The sequence below is a fragment of the Petaurus breviceps genome, unplaced genomic scaffold (assembly GCF_028583685.1).
Source record: "Petaurus breviceps papuanus isolate PSGF00001 unplaced genomic scaffold, PetGlider_PUasm1.0 171, whole genome shotgun sequence".
NCBI lineage: Eukaryota > Metazoa > Chordata > Mammalia > Diprotodontia > Petauridae > Petaurus > Petaurus breviceps.
In genome coordinates, this window is record NW_027185754.1 from 11630068 (window position 1) to 11643894 (window position 13827).

At 42.5% G+C, this 13827-nt stretch overlaps 1 protein-coding gene and 1 pseudogene across 1 annotated transcript in view; one reads left to right on the plus strand and one right to left on the minus strand.

Annotated features, from left to right (window-relative positions):
- Positions 1-933: 933 nt before the first annotated feature.
- Positions 934-1496, plus strand: LOC138157275 (mitochondrial import inner membrane translocase subunit TIM14 pseudogene; annotated as a pseudogene).
- An 8319-nt stretch (positions 1497-9815) lies between these two features.
- GPT2 (glutamic--pyruvic transaminase 2) overlaps positions 9816-13827 on the minus strand; it is a 52650-nt gene continuing 48638 nt past the window's right edge. The window contains exon 12 of the mRNA XM_069082560.1: positions 9816-12578. Within this exon, the coding sequence (XP_068938661.1) occupies positions 12488-12578 (91 nt within the window). The 3' untranslated portion in view covers positions 9816-12487. The remainder of the gene's footprint in view (positions 12579-13827) is intronic.

Below are 13827 nucleotides of genomic sequence, written 5' to 3' on the forward strand. Positions count from 1 at the left end.
GAGACAGTAGAGCCCCCAGGATCCTATGAGGATATAACAAACCAGCTCCAAAAAGGAGGTCAAAATAGCACGTAATTTGATGACTCCAAAATATCTCAGTTCTTAAAAGGAAATAAAGTACCAAGCAGGTATATACTTCAAAGTACCAGGAAAACAGAGAAATCTGTGATGAAACTAAAGAGATGCCTATCTATCTATCTGTTGCCCAAGGTTTTCTGTGAAGTCCCCAAACCAAAAGGTCAAAGCCATCTTCTGAGGCCATAGAGTGATTCCAAGACTAGTGTCCTAGCTACTATAACAAGCCTCCTCTTTTAGAGATGGATCAGTTTTAAAAGGGTCAGCTTTCTATGCTGCCTCCCTGCAAATACCACCATATAGCCCGTGGTGACAGCTCTAACACTCACTGCAGCCTGGCCTCACTTATGGCTCATCCTGGAAAGCTCAGCACCCTGGAGACTGCGGGAATAGTAGATAGAGTACAGGGCTTCAAGAAGATTAATATCTGAGTTCAAATTCTTCCTCATGTACTTAGAAAATGTGGACAAAAATCTTTACCTCTTGTTTTTCCTAAGTGGTCATTTCTGCTTCAAGACCTCCAGAGTGATGGGCAATTCACTGCTTCCAAAGGCAACCCATTCCATCCTAAGGCAACTCTTGAATAGCTCTATTAGGAGCCTAAATATGCTCCTTTGAAACTTCTTGTTACTCCCAGTCTTATCTTCTAAGACCAAGCTGAAAAAGTTCATTCTCCCTTCTATATAACAACCCTTCAAATGCTTGAAATACAGCTGGTTGTGCTATAGAGAAACATTCGTTTTTAAAACTCATCAAGCTATACATAAGTATTCGATAAAAACCACAGGGCTTATGGGGAAAATGGGGTTCGGGGAACAACACTAAAAAATTTCATCAGTCGGCTGTGCCGGATCTGAGGCCGCCGCTGCGGGCCGGAGCCGGGGCCTGGGACCGAGCCGGGCCGGGCCATACGCACGGCCTCTGGGCTGGGATGAGCTGCGGCTTTGCCGCCTCAGGGCAGCGCCGGCCGAGCCATGACCAGCACAGTAGTAGCTGTGGGGCTGACCATCGCTGCTGCAGGATTTGCAGGCCGATATGTTTTGCAAACAATGAAGCATATGGAGCCTCAAGTAAAGCAAGCTATTTGAAGTCTGCCAAAATGTGCCTTCAGTGGTGGCTATTACAGAGGTGGATTTGAACCCAAAATGACAAAGCGAGAAGCTGCACTAATATTAGGAGTCAGCCCTACAGCCAATAAAGGGAATATCAGGGATGCTCACTGACGAATCATGCTCTTAAACCACCCAGACAAGGGAGGATCTCCTTATATAGCAGCCAAAATCAATGAAGCTAAAGATTTATTAGAAAGTCAAGCTAAGAAGTAAAATTAATACACAGATAATTTTAAAAATTAAATAATCAATTACTTTATGTATAGGAGTTCTGATGTTTTATAATAACTTCATAAAAGCTTTAATATTTCTTTAAAAAAAAATTTCATCAGTCACAAATTGTTAAAAAGAAATAGGAATGTAGGGGCGGCTAGGTGGTGCAGTGAATAGAGCATCAGCACTGGAGTCAGGAGGACCTGAGTTCAAATTCGTCCTCAGACACTTAACACAAAAACTAGCTGTGTGACCTTGGGCAAGTCACTTAACCCAAAATTACCCTCCAAAAAGCAAAAAAAGAAAAAAGAAGTAGGAATGTAATAAATATGGTAGTGTAGTTTAATACATGTTAAAAGTCCATGTTAAGGGGCAGCTAGGTGGTACAGTGAATAGAGCACCAGCCCTGGACTCAGGAGGACCTTTACTGTGTGACCTTAGGCAAGTCACTTAACTCCCAATTGCCCTGCCTTCCCCCTCCAAAAGGACCAAAAAAAAAGTCCATGTTAATAGTCCTTGACCTCGGGAAAGGTTATGGGTGACAGGGCAGCCTTGGCTGCCTTCAAGGCACATTCTCTCTCCCATCCTCCTCAACCAGGAGGCTGTCCTCCTTATGATCTTCAAAGACCCCCCAGTGTAGTTCTGGAAGCAGAGATTTCAGATACCCTCTGATTCCTCACCAGTCACCATTCTGGAATCCCCCAAGAGGAGGGAGAATTTCTAACATGTCAGATGGGACATTTCCCGCAAACACAAAAAGGAAAAGTGGGAAGCCATTTGGGAAGTTGCCAGGCCACTCAATCTGGAAGTAGATTTGGAGGCCCAAAGCATCACATTCTTGTCTCCAGATGGCTGTGAAGGACATCCTTCAGTAAACCTCTTTTGGTCACATGAGCCTTGTCTGCCCCTTTGTGATAGTAATGGCAATTAAAGATTCCCCTGTATTGGCTTGGTTTTCAAATTGATTGTGTTAAAACCCAGAGCTTGTTAATCCCACCTGTGGGATGGACTTGTTGATGTGAAAAGAAAGTCCTGAACTGGGAGGAGCTGGTGACTTAGATTTGGAGAGATAAGGGAGAGGCCGAAGATCTTTTTGGAAGCAGCACCTCGTGGAGAGAGAGAGAGAGACTGGGAGAATTGCTGGTGGCCGCTTTGAATTGCCCTGGACTTTTGAGACCTGCCCCCTGAGCTGCCAAGGACTGAGGAGACATGGCTGTTTTGCTGGTACTTTGTCTGTCTGTTTTGATGTTATTTTGCCAGATTTGTCCACTGGTGAAAGACAGTCCTTTTGTTGAAGAAGTCCTGGAACCTGGCTGTTCACTAAGAAGCCCTGAGACTGTCCTGCAGACCGAGAGTGAATACTGTCCACTAGTGAAGGACAGTGCTGTTGTTGCAGGGGTCTGGGAACCTTTCTGTTGGTTCAGAAGCCCTGAAGAAGGATTTTCTTGTTGTATGTTTACAGAAATCCTGGGAGAGGGCTTTGCTAATGTGTTCAGGGGTTCTAGGACTGTTCTACAGACAGAGGATGAATTCATGAAGGGACTGGTAATGTATCTTATGGCCTTGCTAAGCCTTGTCTCCCCAGGAACTAAGATTGCTGAGAACTTGCCTCCTGTCAAGATGAAGAAAAGACCTCCATTTGGGTATTAAGTGCTGTGTTTAAACTTGATGTAACTCTGGGGTAGATTCAATTGTGATCCAGGGGTGGGGAACTTTTGACCTTATGTTTGGAAACTAATCTCCATTTGAGAAGTGGTGCTTTGTGGTGGACTTAATTAAGGTATAGCCTAGGGGTGGAGAAGTATTTAGAACAGAGACTTTGTAATTGATTGAATGATTGGAAGGTCCTGGGGTGGGGTAGTCCTTGGAAATTATTTAATCACATTTAGTAAATGCTGTATTTGGAATGATGTCATGTTTTGATCTTCTCTGTTCTTGGTTGGTCACTGAATAAAATGGAGAGCACCTATGCTGGTATTCTGAACCTTGGGAAGTTGCCTTTCCTTGGCATTATATTACACCCTTCAGTGTGAGGATGCTTGAGTTACCCCCAATCCACTTATTGGGAGAGGTATGTTACCAAATGAAGAGACTGAAATGGGTAGGAGAAGCTAATCAAGCCACCTGGAACTCAGAGAGACCTCCTTCCACATGCTGAAGTGAGTGGCCCTTATTGCATAACCATGTTATAGTGACAATCAAAAATCAAATGCACTTCTCCATCTCTTAGAGTCTCCAGTGTTCAGCAAGTTCAGTTCAAGCCATACCACAACAGGACCTTTCCTGTTCCCCCCACCCCCACCAATTACTTTGCATTTGCTTTGTATATATGTTGTATTTACTTGCCCATGTGTTGTTTCCCTCCCAATAGAATGTCAGTTTTTCAAGGACAGGGACTGTTTAATTTTTGTCTCTGTAGCTTGACTCAGTAAATGCCACATTGTAGGGCATTTAATAAATGCTTTTTGATTACATTACTTCTGAAAGATATAATTGCCATGCAAGTGTAAGGCACTAATATACTCACTCATCAGCAGTCTCAAGTGTTTCAAGTAGATGGTTGGTTTTCCCAACTCATAGCCTAGTTCCTAAAAAAGGACACATATGATATTTTGTATAATAGGCCCTCACTGTGGCTAATGGTAATTTCGGGGGCGTGTGGGGATGAGCTCTAAATCTGACATGCTAAGACCTTCATTGTCATATCAAGTCACAACTCTGTTTGCCTCAGTTTTCTCATCTAAAATGAGCCAGAAAAGAAAATGGCAAACCACTCCAGTATCATCACCAAGAAAACCCCAAATGGGGTCACCAAGAGTCAGACACATCTGAAAAACAACTGAACAAGAGAAAAGAAGCAAGCTGCTACATTCATTGCAAGGCAGGCACATTACAGTTTAGATAGTGGTATTACCCAATTTTAGAGAGTCTTCCTAGTTTAAGGGACACAGTATGAGATTTGGAATCAGGAGACCTGGTTTTGAACCTCACCTCAGACACTTAGTAGCTATGTGACATACCTTTCACATTCCAGTGACTCTGAACCCTAGATGTAGATCATTATCCAAACTCCATTCAACACCCCTTACCACTTGTTTCTTCATTCCCATCCCCCTCAAAGTTTCTACCTAACTCCACCCAGCACCTCCACTGTGCCTGCTGGAATGCCTGTTCCATAGGCAACAAACTTTCCTTCATCTTAATCTTTCCCTTTCCTACTCCTACCATCTACTAGCTTTTAGTGAAACACAGCCTCCCTGGATACCCTTTCCAGGATTGACTGCACCTTCACTCTTTCTCCTTGGCTCACTGGTTGAGAGAGTTAGAATATTCCTTCCTCCCCATTGTCCCCTTCCAGTTTCACCCCCTACCTCCCTCACTTAGTAATCTCTCTTTCCTTGAAGTTCATGCTATTCATATCTATCACACAATCAAAATTATGAACTTGCCATCACTCACAAATATACCAACCCTATATTTAAGAATTCCAAAATCCCCTTATCTAAATAATAATCTATTGGCTTTTCACCTCTCCCTCTGCCTTCCCTTACAAAACCCTACTCTCTGTTCACACCACGACCTCAATCCCTTCATCCTTCAGTAATCTCCCAGACCACATGCCCTGCACTAGCCAGTCTCTCCTCATATTGACCCCTTGGTGAAGCAATTCATCTCTACACTGGCCTCCTCTCTTGAAACCCTAACATCCTCATCCTATCATCCATTAAACCCAGCCAAACCTCAGCCTTGGATTACTTCCACCACTCTTGCCTTTGCTATACACATGCTGCTGAACAAAGGTGGGAAAAATAATGCAATCAGTTCTAACTGGTTCTATTACAAATTTATGTTACACAACTTCAACTAGGCCCTGATTGCTGCCAGGCAATCATTCTATGCCTGCCCTTATTAACTCACCAACCCAGTCCACACAGTGAGTCTTCCAAACCTTTTCATCATTCCTCAAACTTCCAATGGCTCCCCCTCTCCCAGCTCTCTTAGGTGAGAACCTTGCCTCATATTTTACAGAAAAAAATGAGGTCATTTGTCATGAACTCCCTCTTCTCCCCTCTTCCTCATTTCCTGTCACTTGGGTGTCTTCTGCCACTTTCTCTTCCTTCGGTCCTGCCTCTCATGATGAAGTGTCTTTATTTCTTACCAACTCCTCTCTTTGTTTAAGCCATCCCATTCCATCCCATCTCCTCCAACACTGTCCTCTTTCATCCCCACTATTTTACTTATTTTCAGTCTCTCCTTCTCTACAAGCTCATTTCCTACTGCCTGCAAACATGCCTGTGTCTCATCCATCTTGAAAGATCTCTCATTTGACTTCTGCTAACTTTTGTCCCATTTCTCTTCTGCAGCTTTGTAGCTAAACTCCTTGAAAAGGTCGTCTACAGTAGGTGCTTCTACTTTCTCTCAGTCTCTTCTTTACCCCTCACTACCCATATTCCAACCTTATCATTCCACTGAAATTACTGTAAATAAGTAAGCAAAGTAACTAATGATCTCTTAGTTGCCAAATCCAATGACTTTCTCAATCTTCATTCTTTTTGATTTCTCAGCAGCCTTTGAAACTGTTGATAGTCCTTGATAGTCTCTTCTCTCTTGGTTTTCCAGATGCTGCTCTCTCCTGGTTCCCTTTTTACTTCTCCAACTGCTCCTTCTCTGTCTCCTTTGTTGAATCCTCCTCCAGATCATGCCCTCTACCCATGGGTATCCCTCAAGTTCTTTTATGGGCCCTTTTCTCTTCTCTCTCTACACTACTTTACTTGGTGATTCCATCAGTTCCCATGGATTTAATTACCATCTCTATTCTGATGATTCTCAAATCTACCTATTCTTCCCCAAACTCTCTTCAGAACTCAAATGACATTGGGTAGGTAAAGCATTTTGCAAATGTGAATCATGAAGTGAACAAGTGACAGGGAACCATTATAGATGAGAAGTTAAATTGAGTCCCAAATGCCATCTAAGTTCATGTGGCCATCTATAAATTGTTTCCCATCTTACCTACAACCTCAGCTTTTAAAACTGGGAAAGGATTTAAGACAGTATCTGCATCACAAGTCAGTGAATAATGCCCTATATAAACATACTGTGTAGTTCCCAAATGTGATCTCATTTGATTCTCACAACAGCTCTGAAGTACGGGTGAACACAGATTACTGGACCCACTTTACAATAAGAAGCCCAGTGACTTGCTCATGGTAACATAATTAATAAACACAATCATAGAATTTAGAACTGGAAGGAGCTGTAGGTAGTCTAGTCCAGGGGTGGGTAACCTGAAGCCTCAAGGTCACCTGTGGCCCTCTAGTGAGACCTTTTGACTGAATCCAAACTTCACAGAACAAATCCCCTTTAAAAAAAGAATTTATTTTGTAAAACTTGGACTGTCAAAAGGCTGCACACAAGGACCTAGAAGGCCACATGTCACCTCAAGGATGCAGGTTCCCCACCCCTGGTATAGTCTAATTTAGGTAATCCAGTCCCCCTTTCATAAAAGGAAAACTGAAATCCTGAGAAATAAATTTAATTAAACTTGAAGTTTCATAAGGGTGAAAAGTGGATGTTTCATTTACAAAGGGGTCCAGAGCCTTAGGACTTACTGGCCTGAGTGGAAGATAACAGACAGGACAAGATTTATGGGGGAGCTAGATAATGTTTTTTTTTGTTCAGCAGCACATGTGTAGCAAAGGCAGGAATGAAGGGAGTGACCCAAGGTGGAGGCTTGGCTGGGTTTAATGGATGATAGGAGGAGGATGCCAGTCAAGAGAGGAGGCCAGTGTAGAGATGAACTGGTTCACCAAGGGGTCAATATGGGGAGAAGAAGAGAGAGTGGCTAGCGAAGAGCATGTGGTCTGGGAGATAACTGAAGGACGGAGGGATTGAACGGTGTGGACAGAGAGTAGGGTCTTGTAAGGGCAGAGGGAGAGGTGAAAAGCCAGTAGATTAAGGGAATTTCAGAATTCTTCAATATAGTAGGGTTGGTACGTTTGTGGGTGATGGCAAGATCCTAATTTTGATTGGGTGACAGATGTGAATAGCATGTACTTTAAGGAAAGAGAGGCTACTGAGTTAAGAAGATAGGGAGTGAAACTGAAAGGGGGCAACCAGTGAGCCAAGGAGAAAGAATAAAGGTGCAGTCAGTCCTGGAAAGGGTGACCAGGGAGACTGTGTCATCAGGGGAAGTCATAGTTCAGTAAAAACTAGTAGGAGTGGGAAAGGAAAAGGGGTTGTTTTGAGGATTAAATGAGATAACATGAATAAACATGCATGCCCTCAGATTTGGGGCCCAACTATCTTTTAAGTTAGAGATGCTTGACCTAGTGACTATGAACTTAAAAAAAATTGACAACAATAGTGATTATTAGGATCCTTTATAGTCCTATGTATTTTACTTTAAAAACATTATTCTGAGATCTACTGGCTTTGCCAGACTACTAAAGGGGTTCATGACATAAAAGTTTGTCTTGTTTTAAGCCATGATCCACTAAAGCAACTCCTACCCCTTGCCATATCTCTATGCATCTGGGGCTACCACACACAGCCTGATGAGGTAAAATCTAAGTCTAGTGGCAGTTGGCTTTCCAGATCTCTCTCCCAACTTTCACAAATTATGTATTGGTTCTCAGTCAAGCTACCTCAGACATCCAACCCCCCCCCCCATACCCCTAGTCCCCATCCCATCCTCCTACAAAACACACATGTATTGTGGGGAAGCAAGGATATGTCAATGTGGGTGTCAGACACTTTCCTCCTTTCTCTACTGCATTCAAAATACTTAATTTGAACATACTTTGATATGCTACAAAGAAGCTATCAACTGTTTCCTCATCATAGTAGGAAGGCAATTTATAAATTCACTTATTTGGGAGAGTTAGGTAGATAGAGTGTCATGTCAGGTCTGGAGTCAGAAAGACTCATCTTCCCGAATTCAAATCCAGCCTCATATATTTACCAACTTTGTGCCCCTGGGCAAGTCACTTACTCCTATTTGCCTCAGTTTTCTAATCTGTAAAATTAGCTGGAGAAGGAAATGGCAAACCACTCCAGTATCTTTGTCAAGAAAATCCTAAACGGAATCATGAATTGAACACAACTGAACAACAAAATTCAAGTATTTGAGAGGCAGTTTGGTTTAAAAGAGACAGCCAGCGTTGTGAAGTTAAGAAAACCTAGGTTTAAGTTGTGTCTCTCAAAGTAATGACTGTGTAACTGAGAAAGTCACCTTAACATTGCCTGAACCCACTCTACATCTGTAAGGTGGGATGAGTATATTGGCATTGAATACTGCCTCAGACACTGGTGGTGAGACCCTGGAAAAGTCCCTTAATTTCCACTTTCTTCTATGTAAAATGAGAAGAGCAGCACCCTCCTGACAGGGTTGTTGTGAAGATTAAATGAGATACCATGCAGAAAGGGCTTTGCAAACCTTAAAAGTGCTACATAAATGTTAGCTATTATTATTGGTTGAGGAAGTTTCTTCACTGGGAGTTCCTTATGCCAATCAAATCACAGGCAACTCAAGAGTGCTGAGCCTAGAATGTGGTTAGGGTGGACAGAGGGTGGGGTTAGAGTCAGGAAAGCCAGGGTTCAAATTCTACCTCAGAGATTTACTTAGCTATGGCACAATGGGCAAGTCACTTAAGCTCTACGTACTTAAGGCAATTAATTCCCTACAAATATATCTAAATCAGGGGTGGGGAACCTGTGACCTGAGGCCTTAAGGCCCTTAACAGGTTGTACTCCTCACTGGCAGAAGGGGTTCACTACATGAGGAAGCCTACACTGATGGAAAAGGGATTTATAATGAAGTGTCTGTTACATGGAAATCCATGCAGAGCAGTTCTTAACATTTTTGGGGTCGTACACCTGGTCCATGTATTTGTGGTGAAGCCTATGGACTCTTTGGAATATTTTTCAAGGCATAAAAGACAATTACAGAAGAAACCAAAAGTTAGTAGAAAGTTGTATTTTTCTCCATCCAAGTTCATGGGCTCCCCAAAAACAGAACCCAGTTAAAACCCCCAATATAGTTTCTTTTTTTCACAACCAGGGCTAAGTGGATTGTCCAGGGTCACCCAGATAGTTAAGTGTTTGAGGCCACATTTTAACTCCGGTCCTCCTGCTTCCAGAACTGGCACCCTATTCACCGTACCACCTAGTTGCCCCTCCCCATGTGGTTTCAACATTCATAGGTTAGCTGTGTTTCAGAAGGTGAAATTCCTTCTAAGACACCGCCCTGGGGGGAGAAAATCTAGCTTAAGTAGATGAAAAAAAAAGCTGAGGAGACCCAGCCTGGCATCTGTATTTAAATAAAATCTCATTAACCTTTTTTAGAACATTAAAACAAAGCCCTGTCTGTTGCATCAGGGGCTTCTGCAACAGACACAGTTAAATACAACCACCTATTTTGTATGTGTTTTATTGTTTTGAAACTTCCAATATAATAACTAACATCATTAAAGACCATATCAGGAGATCCCTGTGAGAACTCAAACTGGAAACATGCAGAATGAAGTCTGTGTTTCTTCTTGATGGCAAGCTGCAAGTTAACAATGGAGATAGCTCAGCTTGCAACTCCAGGGACTTACCTCTGAGAGCAAATTTTTATGTGTGAGGTTGGTTTCGCTGGCTATAATACAGACAGATGTGGTGAACGACACAGTAGAAAACTTACATTTTTGATTAAAAGCTCCACAGGAATCAATGAATGACTAGCTTCCCCCACCCCCACCCCACTGGTGCCAGAAAAACTAAGGCACCAAAACAAAAGGTGCATAAAACTCAAATATCTAAGAGTTCAGTCCTTTCAAATAAGGTTAACCTCCCTAGAATAGCTTTTTTTTTTTAACTGTATTGTGTGTGTCTGTGTGTTCTTAAGTGTAACAAATGTATAGCATCTTTAAAAATCATGTAAACCTTGCAAAGTTTTTAGGGCTGTTGTCTAAAGGAAAATATAAAAATCTATTGGACTTCTTAAGACTAAAATACGAACCCTTCCTCCCTGCCCTCCCCATCCCCCATGAAAAAAGCAATTGTTACAAAAATATAAAAAATATACTAATTTCTCCAACATTAAACCTTTTCTTTCAAATAGAGCATATTTAGTTCTAAGCAGCCAACCAAGTCTCCAACTACTTCTGGACATTTTGCTATCACATATAGCACGTGTAAATGTAAAAATTCTTAAAGAGTAAAAAACCTTGAACTCTTCTCTTTTGATATCTAAGAACTTGGCTACTTTCTTCAGAATGAATCTGATGCTTGTGAATAATGTCCCGAATCAATTTCCCATAGGTTTTCTTCTTGTCCTACCCCTTCTCCCTCCCCCCAGTCCATAGAGACACAGAGAGAAAACTTCATTGAGGAAAAACAGAGTAAGAGCTCACTCCTTCAGCCTACTCCCTGACAATCCCTCTTGGGGGAGTGATGAGTACCTGAGCTCCATCCCAGGTTTCTGTAACTATACATTGAAAAGGGTTAGGGTTAATAAAAGATAACTGTGTTATATGAGAACAAGACAGGGGACTGAGATTACCTAGGTGAAGGCCCCTCTCCTGGCTGATTACGCTTTCTGTGGCTGTCCAACATGAATACCAAGATGACTGAGGGGGTTGGGAATCAGAGGAGAGAAGAGGGTAGACTCCTCAACCACCATTCCCTAACTCTGGATCCTGTCTACAGTGGTATTCTGGGAAGTATCAGATCTGTGCCTTACCTCAAAATCTCCCTCCACCCTAATGAACCCCATCTGGAAATCTCCCAAAGTAAGAGGAAACTGGTTATATTGTGTGAAGCAGCTTCTAAAGGGAATAGACTTAGTTTCACATTAATATAAAAGTCAGACAAGGAAAGAAAACCAAATCTGGTAATCAATTGGCTTGTTGGGTTTGTTTTTTTGGGGGGGGGGGAGGGGAAGAGCCAAAGTTACTAGGCCCTCAATGCTCAAGACTTTAGTCAATAAAGAGGTGTAGAAGGGTCTATCAAACACAGACTCTACTGTACCACCATAATTGCATTCTTCTGGGTCCCATTTCCAGCTGTGCTGAGAGGAAGGCCAGACAAGTCAGTCTTTTACATCCCAAGAATTTGCAAAGAAGTGGAGTCTTTTGGAGCAATAAAATCACAGAGTGGCAGACAGATATCCCTTTAAACCCATGAACTTCCCCAGCAGAAGTGCCAGGATGGGTGTAACCCAAGAATCCCTTAGTTCATCACCCCCCAAACCCTAAGAGAAGCCTTCTATAGAACAGGGATAATGTGTCCAACAGGACATTTAACATTGCCTGAAGCTCTCCACAGGGACAAAATCTGTATCTCATTTTTCCCAAGTGGTATTACTGCTAAAGCTTAGAGCTCCACATATTCATCTCCTTCCTCTTCAGCCCCACCCTTCCACAAGCCTACTTGGCCCCAATCCACTTAAAGGCCTGGAGCAGTCAGGCCTTTTCACTTTCTAAACTCCACTGACATACTTAAGGGAAAGGCTCTCTGCCTGGGCCTCTACACTTTCAACATCCTCAATCTTGTCTCTGAATACCCCTCCTCTCAAATGACTAGATTCTTATAAGGATAAGTGTTTTATTTTATAGATAACATCAAGCATAGCCTCAGACCTCAGCTACCCAATACTTACTGAAGTTAAGATATTCTCTGGCACCTGCTTTTTGCCCTAGACCTGAAACCACTTAGAACAACATAACTTTCGTTGTTTTGTTTTGTTTTGTTTTACAAACTCAAATAGGATTTTCAAAACGAAACCAGAGGGCACTGGTTGGCCACATCTGCTGATCAAGTTCACGTGTCAGCTCTGTGGATATCAGGGCCTACAGGGGCTTTCTGAATTGTGACTAATTCCCAGCTTGACTGGAAACAGAAACATAGAAAAGTATTCTCATCATCAAGGCACAAGAAGTCTCCTACAACAAAACCAAAGATGAATGTCACAAAGTCCCCCAGGCGAGATGCTCGGCACAGTTGTTGGGGAAGAATGGTTCTGGTCCGACAAGCTTCCTGAGCCAAGGCTTCTGTGGACAAACCCCCAGGTCTCTATTCCTTGGGCAATGCTGCCTTGGGCCTTATGCGTACTTCTCAAGGAACTTTATGTGGAAGTCCTTCACCTTCTCCAGGACAATCTTTAGCTTCTCTACAGGAGGGAGGATGGTCATTCTAGAAAGAAGGAAAGAAGATTATAATAATTCCTGGTTATCTACAAGCTTATAGATGTGGAGCTGGAAGGGCTATCTAGTCCAATCCCCACCCTTTACAGGGGAAGCTGAGACATAAAAGCCCTTGGAGTGAAAGAGGGAAAGTTCTGAAATCCTTCTGTCTACGTCCTGCTAGTTGATAGCTCAATAGCAGCTTTATGTCCATGATCTAGGTGGATCCTCAGCCAGCATGTGAGGAAAGGAAGTATCAAGAACCCCATTTCATAAATCACAAAACTCATTCAGAAAATTCATAGGATTTCAGTACTAGAAGAACCCTGAGATATTATCTGGTCTCACTCTTTCATTTTACAGATGGGGTAACTGAGTCAAAGGGGAGATGGCTTACCCCAAGCCACACAAAGAATTAGTAATATAGATGAGCTGAGGTCTTTCTGACTCCCCAGCCTGGTCATCACTTTATAACAGAGGAAAGTCAAGTGACTCACCCCAAATCAAAAAGGAAATTACAGACATCCTTTTAGAAAACCAAACAACACGCTCTATGGCCAAAAGTTTAGCAGAACTTGTGGCACTAATTGACAAACTCATACAATTCTTTTAAAAATACATGCTGATGGATACATTTATGAGCAATGCTGCTTCAAAGTCAAACTGCTTCCACCAGGGAGCCCTCTCTAAACACATATATCCCACCCTGACAGCTTTTATATTCACTGTCTTTCTTAAAGCTTTTGGTTGGTTTATGCTATAGTCAGCCCACAATCCTTGGATTCTGAAATCTAAAGACCTGAGCTAAAGTCACAGCTGCCACAAATTTCAGTCTCCTGAGTAGAAAGGGACCTTAACAGTTATCCAGTCAACCCATACGTGAACAGAAACCCCCCTTTTACCAAATCCCTGACAAATGGTCATGTTCAGTGGTGAGAAACTCACTACTTCCTGAAGCTATCCAGTCTACTGTGGGCAGTTATAATTATCTGCAAGTTTTTCCTTCTATTGAGCCAAACATCCTCTTTATTACAATCCCCACCCTTTGTACTGATTGGACCCTCTGGGGCTGAGCAAAAACCAGCCTCCGCCCTCTCCTATGTGACTATACCCTTCACACACTGTGCCTGAAATATTGTAAGACTTTGTACGAGTCACTGAACTGTGATTCTCGGATTCCTCCTCTTTAACTGGCTATCACTACTTGCCCAGCCTACCTCACAGGGCTACTGTGAAAATTAAATGAGAAAGCATTCTAA